Source organism: Kogia breviceps, chromosome 3 (genome assembly GCF_026419965.1).
Source record: "Kogia breviceps isolate mKogBre1 chromosome 3, mKogBre1 haplotype 1, whole genome shotgun sequence".
Lineage (NCBI taxonomy): Eukaryota > Metazoa > Chordata > Mammalia > Artiodactyla > Physeteridae > Kogia > Kogia breviceps.
This window is the reverse complement of record NC_081312.1, coordinates 60,334,324-60,354,075: the sequence shown is the minus strand read 5'-3', so window position 1 is coordinate 60,354,075 and position 19,752 is coordinate 60,334,324. Positions and strand designations below refer to the sequence as shown.

The following is a 19,752-nucleotide window of genomic DNA, read 5'->3' as shown; positions in this document are numbered from 1 at the left end:
TCTGGTGTACATTAAAGTAATTCAGTTCTGTATGAATTTCTTTTATATAATCTGAAAATCTCTTTTTTCACTGAGTTTAGTGTATCTACATATATTATGATTATTGATTACTGATGTATTTGGACCAGTTTCTTCTAGCATACTTTATTAATTTGTTCCACTTTTAACGTTTCTTTTCTACATTTGTAAGTAAATCTTCCTTCTGAGAAAACAAAAACCTTATTTAGCATACTCTCACATCCCTTGGTCTCTTTCACTTTCCAACCCCCTTTCATATTGGTATAATCTAGAATTTTGTTTCTAAAAATATTTCCTTTTCCATTTTTTTGTTTTTTACTTTCTCCTCCACCCCTTCTCCAGTTCTCAAGATAACAACAAATATTACCAAGATATCTGATCACCCATAATTGACATATCTCTTGCAGGGGCTCCTGAATTTAATTCTTCCCAAATTTGAATACTTCTTTCTAGATTGTTTTCAGTGTTGGTCTTTGTGTGGCAAACCTTTTGTATGCTTGAGGATGTTTGAATTAAGTCTTCACGCTGAAATGGTAATTTGTTTGATATAAGCATTCTGTGTCCAAAGTTCTATCCTTTTACTTCCTTGTCTTTTTACATCTAATGTTACTTGTTGAAAGGTCTAGTGTCAATGTGATTCTTATTCATTTGTAAGTGATCTGTTCTCTGTGGAGGCTTTTAATTTGATATCCTTATTTCAATATAATATGTTCAGGTTTGATTTTTTTTCTTATTTTCTTTAAATTCTCTTGAATATTTAAATATGAAATCTTTTATCTTTTTTAATTCTGGGAAGTTTCTTCTGCATTTTACATTTTTCTTTCTTCTATGGGACTATTATTTTTTTAAGATGTTGGCTTTTCTACTTCTCACTTCCCTCTTAACTTTTTTTTCCTTTTTTTTTTAATGGTTTACTGTTACCTTTTGAGATAGTTTCTGAATCTGATATTTCAGTTCACTAATTGTTCCTCATCTATACCTACTATATTGTACCTTGACTTTCTTTTTTAATTAAATAATTTTATTCTTATTTTATTTTTGGCTGCGTTGGGTCTTGTTGCACGTGGGCTTTCTCGAGTTGCGGTGAGCGGGGGCGACTCTTTGCTTTGGTATGCGGGCTTCTGATTGCGGTGGCCTCTCCTGCCATGGAGCACAGGCTCTAGGCACGCAGGCCTCAGCAGTTGTGGCTCACGGGCTCAGTAGTTGTGGCTCACGGGCTCCAGAGCGCAGGCTCGGCAGCCATGGCACACAGGCCTAGCTGCTCCGTGGCATGTGGGATCCTCCCAGATCAGGGCTTGAACCCGTGCCCTCTGCATTGGCAGACAGATTCCTAACCACTGCACCATCAGGGAAACCCTGTACCTTGACTTTTAAATCTTGTTTTATTTAATTTTATTCCTGTATATCTTCTGTAGATCATTTAAGTGCCCACTGTTTTCTCTACTTAGATTACCTTAGTCCTAAACCTGATCCCCTTATAAATGGAATTTTTCCTTCATTGTTTGAGAGAGAGATTAAAGAAGAAAAAAGTTTTTATACTTTATAGTCAGCAGATCCATGGCTGCATGGTAACATTTTTCAAACTGTGTTATTTTGGATATTAGTACTGGGGAGATGATATAGGGGCTCCCTTAAGTAGTTTGTTTTAGGGTCAAATATGTTTGAGGAGCAGAGGGCTAAATGAAATGAAACAGATATCTTTAAGGTAGATTTATTTCAGAGCCTTTAATATGCTAATACACAATGTGACTCTTCAGTAGGAGGACTTTCATATGTATTTTTCTCATTGGAAATAGAACACTTTTTGGCGAACTTACATTTATACTAAGGCAATAACAAACCTTTTGTTTCTAAGTTGGCAGTAGAAGTTAAATAAATTATATGTGTTTGAATGTGTGTGTGTTTTAATGTAATTTTTGTTAAAAATTTGTTTCAGGTTAGAAGCCGGCTTTATGTGGGTAAGCTCATTTTTCTATTTTACATCTCATCGTTGTTTACAATTAAATCAACTTAAAAACATGATAGCATTAACTCTGTTTTTAGGAAGAGAGAAAAAGCTTGCTGCAGAACTTTCTACACTGATCGAAGAAAAATGTAAACTACTTGAAAAATTTAGTGTTGTTCAAAAGGAGGTAAGACGTTTTTGAAAATGTTGACAATCATGTTAGAATCAGAAGACTTGATACTTTTCAATGCAGCTACTTCTGTGTAAGTTGAAGATCACTCATGCTTTGTTTGCAAAGTATGAGACTTCGGTGGCTTTCATGTTACCAGTCTAAATTTTAGCCATTGCGGTAGGTGCATAATGATGTCTCATTGTGGTTTCAGTTTTCATTTCCCTAATGAGGTTAATCACCTTTTAATGATTATTGGCCATTTGGATATCCTTTTTGTCATGTTGCCTAGTTTTTTTTTTTCACATTTTAAAAAGTATGCTTATCTCTTTTTCCTTTTGATATGTAGGATTTTTTTCTATATTTTGGATACAAGTCCTTTGTCAGATATATGTATTGCAAATATCTTCTTCCACTCTGTGGTTTGCCTTTTTATTTCAAATAGTGTCTTGGTAAGCATAAGTTCTTAATTGTAACATAGTCTAATTTTTCAGTCTTTTCTTTTGATGACTGTTATTTGTTTCCTACTTAAATTTTTTTGTGTGTACTCAAGAGTATGAAGATATTCTTCTGTGTTATCTTTTAGAAACTTAGTTTTTTTACTCATTTAGTCTTTGTATTAGTTTGCTAGGACTGCCATAACACAATACCACAGACTGGATGACTTACATAGAAATTAATTTTTTTCACAGTTTTGGAGGCTAGAGGTCCAGGATCAAGGTGTTGGCAAGTTTGGTTTCTTCTGAGGCTTATCATTTAGACATAACTGGTCATCTTCTTGCCCTCTCCTCACATTGTCTTTTCTGTGTGCAGGTGCATGTTTCTGATGTCTCTCAGTGTGTCCAAATTTCCTCTTCTTGTAAGGGCACCAGTAAGATGGATTAGGGCCTATCTTAATCCAAGGGGCTCATTTTAACTTAACAACCTTTATTTTTTTAAAATTTTATTTATTTTTGGCTGTGTTGGGTCTTTGTTGCTACCCGCGGGCTTTCTCTAGTTGCGTCAAGCAGGGGCTGCTCTTCGTTGTGGTGCGCCAGCTTCTCATTGCAGTGGCTTCTCTTGTTGTGGAGCACAGGCTCTAGGTGCATGGGCTTCAGTAGTTGCAGTATGTGGGCTGCAAAGATATTGAGTATCAATACTTAATATATTTTTTTGCCAAATAATATTCCCTACCACAACTGATATATCCATTTTTCAGACGGTGGACATTTGGGTTATTGTACTTTCTGGCTGTTATAAATGATGCTGTTGTGACATTCTTGTACAAGTTTTTGTGTGGATATATGTTTTAAATTCTTTGAGGTATATACCTAGGAGTAGAATTGCTGGATCTATATTTAACTTTTTAAAGAACTGCCAGATTGTGTTTCACAGTGGCTGTGCTAGTTTATATTTCCACTAGCAGTTTGTGAATGTTGCATTTTCTCCACATCTTTCCCAACACTTTTTTTTTTTTTGGCCACGCCATGCAGCATGCGGGACCTTAGTTCCCCAACCAAGGATTGAACCCGTGCCCCCTGCAGTGGAAGCGTGGAGTCCTAACCACTGGACCCCCCGGGAATTCCCTCCCAACACTTGTTATTATGTCTTTTTGATTATAGCCATCCTAGTTGATGTGAAGTGTTGTCTCAATGAGGTGTTTTTCTTGTTTTTTTTTTTATTGAAGTATAGTTGGTTTACAGCGTTGTGTCAGTGAGGTTCTAATTTGCGTTTCCCTGATGGCTGGTGATGTTGAATATCTTTTCATTTGCTTATTGGCATTTATATATTTTCTTTGGAGAAATGTCTACTCAGTTCCTTTGCCTATTTTTATTTTTAATTTGTAAAAATTAATTAATTTTTGGCTGCATTGGGTCTTTGTTGTTGCGCGCAGGCTTTCTGTAGTTGCAGTGCACGGGGGCTACTCTTCGTTGCATTGCGCAGGCTTCTCATTGCGGTGGCTTCTCTTTGTTGCAGAGTGCAGACTCTAGGCGCACGGGCTTCAGTAGTTGTGGCATGCGTCCTCCATAGTTGTGGCTTGCGGGCTCTAGAGTGCAGGCTCAGTATTTGTGGCACATGGGCTTAGTTGCTCCGTGGCATGTGGAATCTTCCCAGCCCAGAGCTCGAACCCGTGTCCACTGCATTCGCAGGCGGATTCTTAACCACTGTGCCACCAGGGAAGCCCCCTTTGTCTATTTTTAAATTGGGTTATTTGTCTCTGTTATTGAGTTCTAACTTTATATATTATAGATATGAGCCCCTTATCAGATATGTAATTTGCAAATATTTTTTCTTATTCTGTGGCATGTTCTCCTCACTTTCTTGGTGGTATCTTTGAAGCATACAACTTTTAAATTTTGGTGATGCTCAGTTTATCTATTTTTTCTTTTGTTGGTTATGCTTTTGGTGTCATTTCTAAGAAACTATTGCTTAAAACAAGGTCACAGAGATTTACATCTGTGTTTCCTTCTAAGAGTTTTATGCTATTAACTCTTATGTTTAGATCTTTGATCTATTTTGAATTAATTTTTGTATATTGTGTTAGGTAGGGGTCCAGCTTTATTTTTGGCATGTGGATATCCAGTTGTCTTAGCACTGTTTGTTGAAACGACTAATCTTTCCCCATTGAATTGTTGTGGCATCCTTGTTGAAAATCAATTGAGCATAATTGTGAGGGTGCATTTCTGGGCTCTCAGTTGTATTTCATTGATTTATATGTCTGTCGTTAATGCCAGTTTCACACGGTCTTGATTTGTGTAGCTTTGCAGTAAGGTTTGAAATTGGGCAGTATAAGTCCTCCAACTTTTCAAGATCATTCTGAGCCTTTTGCATTTTCTGTGAATTTTAGGATCAGCTTGCAATTTCTGCAAATAAATTAGCTGGGATTTTGATAGGGCTTATGTTGAATCAGTAGATCAATTTGGCGTTATTGCCATCTTAGTAATATTATGTCTTCTGATCCATGAATATGGGATACCTTTCCATTTATTTAGGTCTTCTTTATTTCTATAATATTTTGTAGTTTGCAGAGTATTAGGTTTACACTTCTTTTGCTAAATTTATTTCTAAGTATTTTTTGAGACTGCAAATGGAATTTAAAAAATTATCTTTTATTTGCTCATTGCTGGTATAGTGTTTATTCTCTTGTTATTTTCTAAACATTTATGGGACCTTTAGAGAGGTCTGCTCTTTTATTTCTGATATTAGGTTGACTGTCCTTCTTTCTCTCCTTGTCATCTTTTCCTTAACAGTGGTTTATCAACTTTTTTAGTGTTTCCAAAGAACAATCTTTCAGCTCATTTGATTCTTTTTACTTTATTTGCTTTCTAATTCATTACTATCTTTATTACTTCATTTTTAACTTTTCTTTGGTTTACTTACTTTTCTTTTTTATCACTTCTTGGGATAGATACTAAAATCATTGAGTTTTTAGCCTTCTTTTATAATTTCTGCATTAAAGTTACAATTTACTTGGCAAGTTTGGCTTTTATTAAAGCATCTTATTAGTTTTGATATGTCATGGTTTCCTGATCATTCAGTGTAAAATATTTTAAAAATTTTATTGTGATATTTTCTTTGAAACATTGGTTATTTGTTAGGATATTTATTACTTTCCTAACGTATGGGGATTTCCCAATAGTTTATTTGTTATTAAGTTTTAGCCTAATTCTACCTAATTATATTTAATTCAGAGAATATTCTTTGTATGATTTCGCTCCTTTATTTGTGGATACTTAATTTCTGGCTTTGCATAAGATTGAGTTTGGTAAATGTTTCATATACAATATAAATACATACATATTATTATCCTTGTGTCAATACCATACCATTTTATGTACTAGTTTATTGGTATATAAATATAAAAATTGTCACTTGTTAATTTTTTATTCATATCATCTATTGGTTATTGAGAGAAATATGTTAAAATTTCCCATTAAGATTGTAGGTTCATTCTTCTCTTTTAGTTTTATTATTTTTATGTATATTGAGGCTATGTTAGATACATATAGATTTAAAATTATTTATTTTCTTACTTAGATTGACTGTTTTATCATTATGAATACCCCTGTTTTATTTGTAGTAATTCTTTTTTAAAAAAAATTTTATTGGAGTATATTTGATTTATTACTAGGTAGTGTTAGTTTCAGGTGTACAGCAAAGTGAATCAGTTATACATATACATATATCCACTATTTTTTAGATTATTTTCCCATATAGGCCATTACAGAGTATTGAGTAGAGTTCCCTGTCCTATACAGCAGGTTCTTACTAGTTATCTATTTTATATATAGTAGTGTGTATATGTCAGCCCCAGTCTCCGGTTTATCCCTCCTTCTCCTTATCCCCTGGTAACCATAAGTTTGTTTTCTACATCTGTGACTCTACTTCTGTTTTGTAAATAAGTTCATTTGTACCCTTTTTCTTAGATTCCACATATAAGCAATATCATAGAATATTTGTCTTTCTGTGTCTAACTTACTTCACTCAGTATGACAATCTCTAGGTCCATCCATGTTGCTGCAAATGGCATTATTTCATTCTTTTTAATGGCTGAGTAATATTCCATTGAATATATGTACTACATCTTCTTTATCCATTCCTCTGTTGATGGACATTTAGGTTACTTCCATGTCCTGGATATTGTATTGTAAATAGTGCTGCAGTGAACATTGGGGTACATGTATCTTTTCGAATTATGGTTTTCTCTGGGTACATGCCTAGGAGTAAGATTGCTGGGTCATATCATAGTTTTATTTTTAGTTTTTTAAAGAGCGTCCATACTGTTCTCCATAGTGGCTGTACCAATTTATATTCCAACCAACAGTGTAGAGGGTTCCCTTTTCTCCACACCCTCTCCAGCATTTATTGTTTGTAGATTTTTTGAAGGTGGCCATTGTGACTGGTGTGAGGTGATACCCTCATTGTGGTTTTGATTTGCATTTCTCTGATAATTAATGATGTTGAGAATCTTCTCATGTGCTTTTTGGCCATCTGTATGTCTTTTTTTTTGAGAAATGTCTGTTTAGATCTTCTGCCCATTTTTTGATTGGGTTATTTATTTTTTTTTTTATAATTGAACTACTACATGAGCTGTTTGTATATTTTGGAGATTAATCCCTTGTTGGTTGCTTCATTTACAGATATTTCCTCCCATTTTGAAGGTTGTCTTTTTGTTTTGTATTTGTAGTAATTGATTTTTATTTATTTATTTATTTTTTGTGGTATATGGGTCTCTCACTGTTGTGGCCTCTCCCGTTGCGGAGCACAGGCTCCGGATGCACAGGCTCAGCGGCTGTGGCTCACAGGCCCAGCTGCTCCGCGGCATGTGGGATCTTCCCAGACTGGGGCACGAACCCGTGTCCCCTGCATCAGCAGGTGGATTCTCAACCACTGTGCCACCAGGGAAGCCCTGTAGTAATTGACTTTGATATACAGTGTAATAATCCCAGTTTTTACTTGGTGAACATTTGCATGGTAGATCTTTTCCTATTATTTTACTTTCAACCTTATTATATACTTTTGTTTAAGCTGTCTCTTTTGGAAACAGCATACAGATGGGTTTTGCTTTTTTTAATGAGTCTAAAAAAATCTTTTAATTAGAGTATTTAGTTCATTTGCATTTAATGTAATTTCTAATTTATTAGGGGTCAAATCTACCATCTTAACTGTTTATTTTATTTGACCCACCTGTCCCATGTGGCTTTTTCTCTTCTCTTGTTTTATTCTGGATTGAAATAGTCATTTATTAATTCAATATTTTCTACATCAATACATTTGTTAGTTATAGATTTTATTTTTTTAATTGTTACCTTAGAGATTGCAACATGTATCCTTAACTTATTAAATTCTAATATAAATTTGTGCTATTGCTACTTACTGGATAATGCAAAGATCTTAGAAGGCTTTAATTCCACTTTCCCCCTTTTATTTAAGTGTTGTTGCACTATATATATATGTATTTTTTTCTTATTATTAATTTATTTTATTTATTTTTATTTTTGGCTGTGTTGGGTCTTTGTTGCTGCATGCGGGCTTTCTCTGGTTTTGGCAAGTGGGGGCTACTCCTCATTGTGGTGCACGGACTTCTAATTGTGGTGGCTTCTCTTGTTGCGGAACATGGGCTCTAGGCACATGGGCTTCAGTAGTTGTGACTCGCGGGCTGTAGAGCGGAGACTCAGTAGTTGTGGCACATGGACTTAGTTGCTCGTGGCTTGTGGGATCTTCCCAGATCAGGGCTCAAACCCATGTCCCCTGCATGGGCAGGCAGATTCTTAACCATGGCGCCACCAGGGAAGCCCTGTTGCACTATATTTTGACTTTATATTTATATAAACCTCCAAATCATTTTATTATTCTTTGAAACAGTCAAGATTCATTTGGATTTATCCACACATTTATTCTTTCCATTGTTCTTTATTCTTTCTCTCCTTTCCACCTTCTCTCTGGGATGATTTTCCTTCCTCCTGAAGGATAGAGAAACTTCCTGGTCTTTTCTTTTCTGGAATATACTGTTGACAAATTCTCTTAGTTTTTGTTTGGCTGATAATGTCTTTATTTCTCCATTTTGTATAATGCTCTTTATAGAAGTCTGAGTTGGAAGTTATTTTCTTTAAGCACTTTGGACATCTCATTTTACTGATTTTTTTTCCTTGGCATGTTGTTTGTGGGTCAAAGTCAGCTATAAGTTTTATTGCAATTTGGTGATCTTGTTTTGTATTTTTTCCCTCTCAATTTAAAAAATTGAGGTATAATTTTTATATAATAAAATGGACATTCTTAAATATGCACTTCTGTGAATTTTGACAGGTATATTCACCATGAAGCTACCACTCCCATCAATACATAAAGCATTTCTATCACCCTTATATTTCCCTTGTGCTCATTTTCACTCAGTCCCCTGCCAGCAACCACTGTTTTTATTTCTATCACCGTAAATTAGTTTTTGTCTGTTTCAGAGTTTATATAAATGAAATCATACTCTTTTGTGTCTGCCTTTTTTCAGTTAGCATTGTATTTTTGAGATTCACTATGTTGTTGCATGTATTAGTAGTTTTTAAATTTTAACTTGCAAGTAAATTTGCATTACATCAACATATCACTATTTTTTTTTATCCATTTACTGCTTAATATGGTTATTTCTAGCTTTTGGCTATTATGAATACAGTTGCTATGATCATTCTATCTTTTTTTTTGTGGGGGTGGTATATGCTTTCATTTCTCTTTTGTAAATATCTAGTATTAGAATTGGTAGGTCATAGGGCAGGTATTGTATAACTTTATAAGAAACTATCTGGCTACTTTTATGATTTTCTCTTTATCTTTGATTTTCAGCAGCATCACTAGTTGTATAGATGTGGTTTCTTCGATTTATCATCCCTGGGCTTCATGATGTTCTAGAATCTGTGGTTTAATGTCTTTCTTTAGTTTTGTAACACTCTTGATCGTAACCTTTTCAAATATTGTTTTTGCTTTTTTTTTCTTCTCTTCCTGTAATTTTAAATACTTGTATTTTAGCTTTTTACTATATCCCATGTATCTCTTATGTTCTTTTCTGGGTTTCTTATCTCTTTGTTCACACTTCAGTCTACATGTTTTCTTCTAATCTAGCTTCCATTTTACTAATTGTCTGCAACTGTGTCTAATAATCTTTTAAACCATCTTAATTTCATTTATTTCCTTTTTCAGTTCTAAAGTTTGTGTGGCTCTTTTTGTAGTTATTTTTTTCTGGTTTAATTATTTTGGTTCCTCTTACATATCAAGCTTACTTATTTTAATGTCTGAAGGAGAACTGTATTACCTGAATCCTCCAAGAGTCTGCTCTCTTGTTCATTTTTTTCTCTTGGTTCTCAGTCAGATCTTCTTTTCTTGAATGCCAGATTATTTCATGTTGAGTATCAGTAATAGTATAACAAAATTATAGTGGTAAATTTGAAATTGTGGGCAGTGTTATCTTTCTGCAGTGAGGATTTACTGTTCCTTCTCATGGAATTGGTGAGTCATAGGGCAGGTGTAGTTTGGAATAAAATTTATGGCCCTTTTACTTACAGTGTTGCTTTCTTTCAGTATGAAGGCTTAGAGTCATCTTTAAAGGATGCCAGCTTTGAGAAGGAGTCAACAGAAGCACAAAGTTTGGAGGTAAAAACAAATAGTATAATTATAAAAGTTAGGGGAAAGGTTCTTACTAAATAACATAAATTTTGAAAGTCATGTATCTTCTCAAAACTCACATTTCAAAGGAAATGTGAAAGAGTATCTCTAGATGTTAAAACTTAATAAGTTAAATATAGGAAACAGAATATTAGTAAGTAGCATAAGGTATTTTAAAAATTTGAACTCTTGTCGATAACTTGTTTTGAGTGAAGCATATTCAGTTCAGTGTAATCTTGAGCTATATAGAAGCTCTTTATTCTTCATTCCTGGGAAGTGTATTAAGATAACCATTTATTTTTTTACTCAGTTTGCTTTAGGAAGGAAAAATACGATTTATTTTCATAAATTTAGGAACAGTTGGGAATGAAAAATTATGTAAGTTGAGGCAGTACTTGCCTTTACATCATACCAATGTATTAGGAGCTGACTAGAATTAGACCAAAGATTTATGTTATACACAGTGGTGTACTGGTAAATGTTTAACAACTGGCTCTTTAAAAAGCAGGAGCCTTTATTTGTAGCATTTGCTGGGTTCTGTTGTGTAAATACTCCCATCTTGACCAATTTCAAAGTACCAACATGCCACTGAATGTGGAGTTTGGAAGAGATAAAGAGTCAGCTCTCCTGAGTGAGGCATGATTTAGGTAATAGTAAGGAAGGAAACTGATAATTTGTCATTTAGCTAAGCTACAACAGCTTAGGGTAAGTAATAGCAATTTCTTTAGAGATGGAAATGTTGTAAAAAGCATACTAATATTAAAGTAGAAAACAATGGACTTTGTACCTTTGTTGTATGAGTTCAGTTAGTTCAGCTTGGCAGTTCTCAATCAGAAAGCATATGTATCATGAATCAGAATTTCTTAGTAGAGTCCAAAGGAAATTATAAATTGAATTCCAAATGAAATTAATTTCTTAGCCTTTTCTTTCTTCATTTGTTACCTATTAATATTCTTAAGAACTTGTTGAAATTGTTGTATTTTATTTGTTGACTTTAACTGCTGTTATGGTAGTAATTTATTAGATTGATTAAAAGAGAATTTTATAAGGAATTTAACATGCTGACAAAAGAGCAAAAACTGGAGAGCAAAAATATTTACTCAAGCTTTGTGATGTTGTGGATAAAATAAAACACACTAATTTATTCTCAGGCATTGAATTTATATAATCTGGCTGTAAAATTAGCTAAATTTTTACTTTATAATGAATATTTTGGAAGTTTTCCTCTAATTTTAGTAATTTTTTAAAACATATAGTGTTTATTTTCAAGATTGGTAAACATAGTTGAATATAAACTATAATGTGATACAATTACAAAAATTGATGTTTGAATCTATAGATAAAATCAAAACAATAGAGTAATTTTGATTCAAGTCAGAGAATTCATATAATCAGATAGTCAAATTTGGGGGGAAAAATATATATGTAAATGAGTTTTTTAACCAGTATGATATAGTATGTACTTGTGCTACTTTTATTTTGGCCTGCATTAAATTCTTTGATTCTTTTGGTTTTTTTAACAAGTTTGTTGAAGGATCACAAATATCAGAGGTATGTTTATTACAGTATTTAAAATCCAATTGGAATAATCCAACAACTAATTTTAAATTAAAAAGGTACAGAAAATATGTCTTAATTCAGTGTAGAATATTATCTTGATTGTTTTTTGAATTTATTTTTTACTTTATGTATTTATATTAAATTTGGTTTTTTCTTATGGTTGCTTTTACAGTGCTTTAGAGCAGAAGTTGACAAACTACACTCTGAGCTCTCCATCTGTTTTGTAAATAAAATTTTATTAAAACACAGCCATGCTCTTTCATTTACGTATAGTCTTTGCTTTCTCACTACATATGCATATCACTTGAATAGAAACTGTGTGGCCTTCAAGCCTAAAATATTTACTTTCTGTCTCTTTATAGAAAAAATGTGTGATACCTGCTAGTATTGCTGTCATTTCAGTGTTATAAAAATGAACAAATATATAAACTAGACTTATATAACTTATAGTATATGTATTTGATTACACTCATCTGATTTATCTTGACCAAAAATTCCCATGGCAGTCTTATAAAGTTGGCTTCCTCTTTTAGGCAGTCTGTGAAAAGCTGACTAGGTCCACATCTGAACTTGAGGATGAAATACTCATTCTAGAAAAAGAGTTAAAAGAAGAGAAATCTAAACATTCGGAACAAGACGAATTGGTAAGACTTTTGTGTTTGAGGAGACTGTAGGGAAAAGAAAGTTATTGAGTTAAAAAAAATTATATGATATTGGTTAAAGTATTACATGCACTGTAAAAAAAAAAAAAAAAAAAGAAATCCAAAGAATACAGAAGGCTGTAAAGTGGAGAATAAAAATTTCCAGATCCACTAGCTCTTTTCATTTGTTAGAGGTTACCATTATTATGTTACATTTCTTTCATATTCTTACAGAAATTTTCTATTTGCACTATGGAAGTAGCTCACACAAATAATTTAAGTTGAACAGTCACATACATAGTGGATTTTAAAAAATTACTCAAAACGTGTATTAAGAACTTTAACTTTCCTTTGTCTTTCTATTTTAAAATCTGTCTTAAGGTTGATCTTGATGTGTGTGAGATTATTTAGTAAGATATGATGCTAGTGGACTTCTTTTGAACCTTTATAACTTAAGTGTTACAAAATATTAAAGATGAGTTGAAATACTGTTGTTATGTAACTTTTGTATGAAATCCCTTTAAGCATATGGCTGCGAATGTTTCTTAATTTGAACCCTCACTTTTGGAGCAAAAGTGTTAGGTTAGTAATATAGTTAGTATATTCGGCATCTTGGAAACTGGAGGAGTTTAGTATATACTTGTTTATTGATTTATACTGCCTTTTTAGATGGTGGATATTTCAAAAAGGATACAGTCCCTAGAAGATGAATCAAAGTCCCTCAAATCACAAGTATCTGAAGTAAGTTGAATTACTTTATTTTTTAAATTTTTATTTAAAAAATTTTTTTAACATCTTTATTGGAGTATAACTGTTTTACAATGGTGTGTTAGTTTCTGCTTTACAACAAAATGAATCAGTTATACATATACATATGTTCCCATATCTCTTCCCTCTTGCGTCTCCCTCCCTCCCACCCTCCCTGTCCCACTGAATTACTTTAATAGCTCTGTTGCTTTTGAAAATCCCTTACATTTTACTATTACTTTTATAATTAAAAAATAAGGTATAATAATAGAATTCAGATGTATTTTAAAAATACAGGATATCTGAGGAAAGTTCATTTTTTTCATTGGACAGTATTTATTGAGCCATTGCTATATACTGGTCACTGTTGAAGGTGATTGGCACTTAATATTAGTAGACAAAATAGAAAGGCTCTTGTGGATTTTAAATTCTGGTAAGAGAGACAGACAGTTGAAAGTTAACAGAATTTGCCACATGGTACACAGAAGGTTATAGGAGGTTAAATCATTTGTCCAAGATCATGTGGCAAATTAGTGGCAGAGCAACTAGACTTGAGTGACTAGACCTTGAGTCTAGGCCTTTTTTTCTGCTACAGCATGCTGCCTCTCCTATTGGCACGTTTTTGACTTTAATTCCGTGTTTCAGGGAGTGTGTGTAAAAAAGAGCTATTGTATTAAACTAATTCTTGTAATCTCAATATGTTATATTTTACTTAGGCCAAAACAACCTTCAAAATATTTCAGATGAATGAAGAAAGACTTAAGGTAGCTATAAAAGAGGCTTTGAGTGAAAATTCTCAACTTCAGGAAAGCCAGAAACAGGTTTGTACTGTAAAGGGACTCCAGCTTGTGAGTATATAATTATAAACGTTCTGGGCATAGTCATGACTGACCCATGCTAGGGGCAAAAGTAGGCTCTTTCTGGAGACCACAAGAGCTGGACAATCTCCTATGTACCCTATGGTGTCTCTTTTATATAGGATACAGAGGTCTGTATTCCTGGAACCCTCTTCCCCCAGGAGTGAAAGTAAGCCCGGGCACTCAGCATTTTAATAATAATAATAACAAATAGCATTTAGCACAAATCTTCAAAGCCAGACTGACAGAGGGCAGAGAATACCATGAGAGTTATTGCAGCTGTGTGTCTGGGCCCTGAAGACAGAAGCAGTTGTTGTGGCAGATCTAATGAGGATTTAACTTTTACCCTCTTCCTCCCCACATATGTAGACACTGCCACATACCCAAATATATTTCCTCTCCAACTTTTCCCGATACAGTTATAATTTTTCAGTGGGAAAATTTTTTAATGATTACATTATTTATGATTTTCTAAATATTACAGTTGAGACACATAGTGTGCTCTGATTACATATTCCGTTTCACTCAACATTTTATTTGCCCTAGAGTTAATAATTGTCTTGTTTCTTTTATACCTGTCTGTAATTCATCTGTAGTTCAAATATATATATCTCTTTTAGAGATTATGTAAATATGTGTTCAAATGCTTTGGTTAATCTATTAATTTCATTTTTTCCTGGGGTCTTCCATCTTCCTGGTCCAGTTGGAACTTGTTCTCTAGGTCTGTTATACTTCTGCTATTCTGAGATTTCACTTCACCCCCATCCTTTCCCTTGTGTTTCTTCTGTGTTAGATCTTTTATTTCCTGTGTTCTACCTGTGCTTTTATGTGGTAAATTCCCTTGATTAGCTTCCTGAGAAAGGGTATAGGAGGTAACTTTTAAAAAACTTTCATGACTTATTAGACTGTCTTCTTTCATACTGTTAACATTTTGGTTGGGTATCTTCTGGGTTGAAAATTTTTTTTCTTTTTCTTTTTTTTTTTTTTCTTGATATTTTGACATAATTGCTCTATTGTCTTCATTTTCCAGTATTACTTTTGAGAAGTCAAATGCTATTTGGATTTCTGAACCTTTTTTGTGACCTACTCTTTTCCCCGGTGGAAAATTTTAATATCTTTCATTGTTTCCAGTTGTCCAAAATTTCATTATGGTGTGCCTTAGTGTGGGTCTTTTTCTATACATTTGTTGGATACTCTCAGTCTGGAAACTTGCTCTTGATTCAGTTCTGGGAAATTAACTTAAATTATTTCATACTTTTTGGGTTGTATTTTGTATGGTATATGAAATTATTGAAAATGTCTTTTTTGGTTTCTTTGTGTCTGTGGAACTTTCATTCACTTATTCTCTGATATTTTTCACTTGTAAGAGTTCTTTGTTTTGCTTATGCTTTTTTCTGGTTTCATGCATGCAGTGTCTTACTTTGCTGAGGATATTATGGTTTTTTTCTCTCTTTTTTGATGTGTTTTTCCCTGAGTTGCCTTGTTTCCTTTGAGCTCCTTTATTTTCTGTTTTAGTCTATGTCTTTTATCTAAGAGTTTCTTTTTTCAGGTATTTGATGGTTCTTGGGTGTCTGCTCATTTAATAGTGAAGCTCTCCAAATCTAATTGGAAGCCCTGTGTGTGTTTTTCGTGGACCCCTCCATAGGGTAATCCGGCTAGGGTATTTCATTGGAGGATCCCTGATTGTTGGTATTCAAAAACCATTTTCCACAGGGATGACTCCTCCATAGTTCCCATTTGGGATGTATAAGCCTGTTTGCCAACAGTGAGGTAAGCAGCTTAGTGAGGTAAGGAGGGCTGGTATTACTCATTTCAGTAAGTCAACTTTTGCTTAATGCTTTTATGTTTTCAGCTTGTTATTCACACCTTTACCTGGGTCAGATGTCCCAGAGTTTCAGATTCTAGCTCTCCAGAGAATAACCTTCCAGGTTCTTGCCAGATGTGTGTGTATGTGTGTGAGTGTGCCTGTGCATGTGCATGTGTGCATGCATGTGAAAGACAGTGGTGTGTGGGGGGGAGAGGGATGGATTGAGAATTCAAGTGTGTGTATATGTGTGTGGGGAGAACATAGGGGATTTTCTAACTGCTTTTCATACAGACTTTTGGACAGTCCTCCTCTTTTCATTCCACATATACCATAGTACTTGTGCCTCCAAAGCATGAGCCATTCTGAGTTATACCAAGTCAACCTGCTTTTAGAGTTTCCCATCTTCTGCCTTAGATTTCAATTCTGTCTGGTCTTTTACCATGCTTCCATCTCTTTCCACTTTCCACTTCTAGAATTATCTTTTTCCTCATCATGTTTTCTCTTTTTCCTTGTGGGTTTTTGCTTTTTTTCCCTTAAACCTCTTTACTGTCATCTTAGTAGATTTCAGGAGAAAGTGGTGGTACACCCTGTGTTAATTTTGCTATGTTATCAGTATAATCAAAAGTGACCTTTTGTACCTTGAAAAAAAAATTTCATCTAGATTGTCTTACTCTTTATAGCTGCTTTCATCTAATTCCTTTTTAATCACCAGAGTTCTTGAAATAAACTATTCTGTATCTGTATTCACTGATTCCATGTTCTAACACATTCCTTCTTTAACCTTATAAGACTGCATGCTGTGTATGCAGTCTCTTTAGTAAATCACTAGAGACCAGCCAATCACCAAATCCAAGTTTCATTCTTCAATTCTTATTTATTTTTAATCTGTCAGTGTTGTCTTATTCTATTATACATGCATGGAGAAGGATTGGTTTTTCCTGTGCTAGGGAATATGCTGATGAAGCCTTAGTTTTTCAGAGAAACCCAGTAATTACTATTTGATAGAATAGAGTTTTAAAGACTAAATAAAATTGGCCTTTTAAAATATATATATATATTTATTTATATATATATATATGCCGATTCTTTTGTAAATTGCTTGCTGATTCTGTTTTTTTGTGGGGGGGATTTTTTCTTAATGACTTCTAAGAGCTCTTTGAATGTTAAGGTTATTAACCCTTTGGTATATATAAGAATTTCTTTCTCATTACTTGCTTGTTTTTAAATTTTATTTCTGTTATTTTTTGATTTGCAAAGCTTTTAAGCAGTATGTAATTAAGTTTATCTTTTATAACAATCTTTATCTTTTATTCATGTTGAGAAAGTCTTTCCTCTCCTGTAAAACTATATATAATAAAAGATTATTTATGCAGAATTTGATCTGTTCTAGATTAATGGTATTTTTGAAGGTTAGTTAACCACAAAATGGCACATGATTAAAAAAATAAATTTTAATACAAGTAAGGTATGGCATGTTATATGGGATATAAGGAATGGTAAGGAATGGCCAAATCTAACAAATATGCTTGTCTTAGAAAGCTTTTTATTTGATATAAGTTTATTATATAAATCAGTTGAAGGATGTTTAAGTGTCTTATTTTGCCTTACCCCTGTTTTGAAAGTTCTTTGAAAACAGGAGCCCTTCCTTCCTTCCTGCTTTCCTTCCTTCCCTTCTTTCCTTATTCCATTCCTCCTTTCCTTCCTCTCTCCTTCCCCCCTCCTTTTCTCTCTCCCTTCTCAGTAACACATTGTGTTGTATATTTATTAGTGGTACATCTAGGTATATAAATAAGTGCATCTACACCTATGTATGATAAGATAACATGAGGTACTTTTTGTGAGGTTCTATTAATGATACACCTTAGATATATAAATAAGTGTACCTACACATAAGTATGATGAGATAATATGAGTTTCTTTTCTTTTTATTTGGGGTTTGAATTTTAGCTTTTACAAGACGCTGAAGAATGGAGAGAACAAGTGAATGAACTTAATAATCAGAAAATAACATTCGAAGACTCCAAAGTACATGTGGAACAACTTCTATGTGATAAAGAAAATCATATTAAGGTAAATGACTCTGCTGGTTTAGTGAATGAGTTAAGCTAGAACTTTATACTAATTTATGAAATTTGAAAAGTTTTGTTTTTAGCAGCTTTTATTTTATTTTATTTTTTTTGTGGTATGCGGGCCTCTCACCGCGGTGGCCTCTCCCGTTGCGGAGCGCAGGCTCAGTGGCCATGGCTCACGGGCCTAGCCGCTCTGCGGCATGTGGGCTCTTCCCGGACCGGGGCACGAACCTGCGTCCCCTGCATTGGCAGGCGGACTCTCAACCACTGCGCCACCAGGGAAGCCCTAGCAGCTTTTATTTTGATAATTTATTTGGCCAAATTTGAGGAAGTGTACTTTGGGGCATACATTCCAATTTGTACCAGTGTTGTTATCCTTGCTGCCTAATGTTCCTTGAAGACTTTGTAGATTTGTAGTATATATAAATCTGTATTCCCTGTGTCCTTTATTCTTCTCTCCTCTGTATTTTAGCCTAGGTATTTAGTGAAGAAAGACAAAGGATATTGGATTTTACCTTTTATCTTAAGAATGCCATCATTTTTTGTTGATAAGAAGAGGTTGGAAAGAATTTTATAAACTGGACAAATGAAGTTATGTATATTGGCTGAATGTCTTTAATACTAGATTAACTGATATATGTACTTTTACAGCGAGGAATACTTTAAGTAAATCTAATTGAAATTTGACTCCAATAGGAATAAAATAGTTGATATTACTATTTGGATTTGTTGATTTTTTTTTCCCTATGCCCCGTCTCTCCCTCCTACCACTTTTTCCTGCCTACCCTTTTATTTTTTTTATTTATTTTTTAACATCTTTATTGGAGTATAGTTGCTTTACAATGGTATATTAGTTTCTGCTTTATAAGTGAATCAGCTATACATATACATATATCCCCATATCTCCTCCCTCTTGCATCTCCCTCCCATCCTCCCTATCCCACCCCTCTAGGTGGTCACAAAGCACCAAGATGATCTCCCTGTGCTATGCAGCTGCTTCCCACTAGCTATCTATTTTACATTTGGTAGTGTATATATGTCCACCTGCTTACCCTTTTAAATTTTATGCTTTCAAGCTGCAAACAGATACTCAGGTGTAAATACTAAGTAATAAGCTGTACAATTAACATTCTGTAATCTGCACAGTGAAGTGGATGTTTTCATCTTGAAAGCTATACATTTATGCTATTTACGTTGCTACTAAAGATGTTTTTAAGATTCCATCTTTAGGATTTGTATTCATAATTTGGCATATTGTTTTATTTTTTTCCCCTAAACTTATGCTACTAAAGAACTTGGGACTCTTCCTAACAGAACAAGAATGAGATGCTAATCTCAAGCTCTACTCAAAGTTGTAGGCCATGAATTTGTGCCTGGAACTCAAGAGGGAGGAGATCGAAGGGTGGAAATTGTAGAGCAGAATGAGGTTTTTTAGGTGGGTCCTTCCACAGAAATACGTGGGACAGTCTATTTTATTCTCTATGGTGTAAGAAAATCTTCCTTTATTTAAGAAAATTCAAAAAAGTACTGTTGGAAAAAAAAAAAAAAAAAAAAAAAAAAAAAAAAAAAAAGTACTGTTGGAAAACCTCTAATGTTCCAATTCAGATTCTCTTTTATAATTTCCTGTTTTTTATGTCAGTTGAGCTCCTCAGCTAGTTGTTTACTTGAATAAATTGAATCTGTGAAATCTGTGATTTTTTTCCTATATCATGTACCTCACTTGAGGATTTGTTTGACTTCTCACAAAATTGACTCTCATGTTAATGACCAGTCTTAGTATGGCAAGTGAGAAACATCATGTAAGAAATGTTT

The 19,752-nt window shown here is 33.8% G+C and overlaps 1 protein-coding gene across 33 annotated transcripts in view; it reads left to right on the top strand.

Annotated features, from left to right (window-relative positions):
- The window catches only part of MIA2 (MIA SH3 domain ER export factor 2), a 105,699-nt gene that overhangs the window by 50,358 nt on the left and 35,589 nt on the right, over positions 1-19,752 (top strand). For 23 of the 33 annotated variants that reach the window (XM_059059117.2, XM_067028552.1, XM_067028543.1 and 20 more), the window contains 7 exons: positions 1,955-1,976; positions 2,062-2,150; positions 10,176-10,247; positions 12,353-12,463; positions 13,130-13,201; positions 13,924-14,028; positions 17,819-17,941. In XM_059059117.2, coding sequence (XP_058915100.1) covers positions 1,955-1,976; positions 2,062-2,150; positions 10,176-10,247; positions 12,353-12,463; positions 13,130-13,201; positions 13,924-14,028; positions 17,819-17,941 — 594 coding nt within the window. Of the gene's footprint in view, positions 1-1,954; positions 1,977-2,043; positions 2,151-10,175; positions 10,248-11,783; positions 11,811-12,352; positions 12,464-13,129; positions 13,202-13,923; positions 14,029-17,818; positions 17,942-19,752 lie in introns of all 33 variants that reach the window. The other 10 variants (XM_059059124.2, XM_067028547.1, XM_067028556.1 and 7 more) reach the window with 3 other exon arrangements.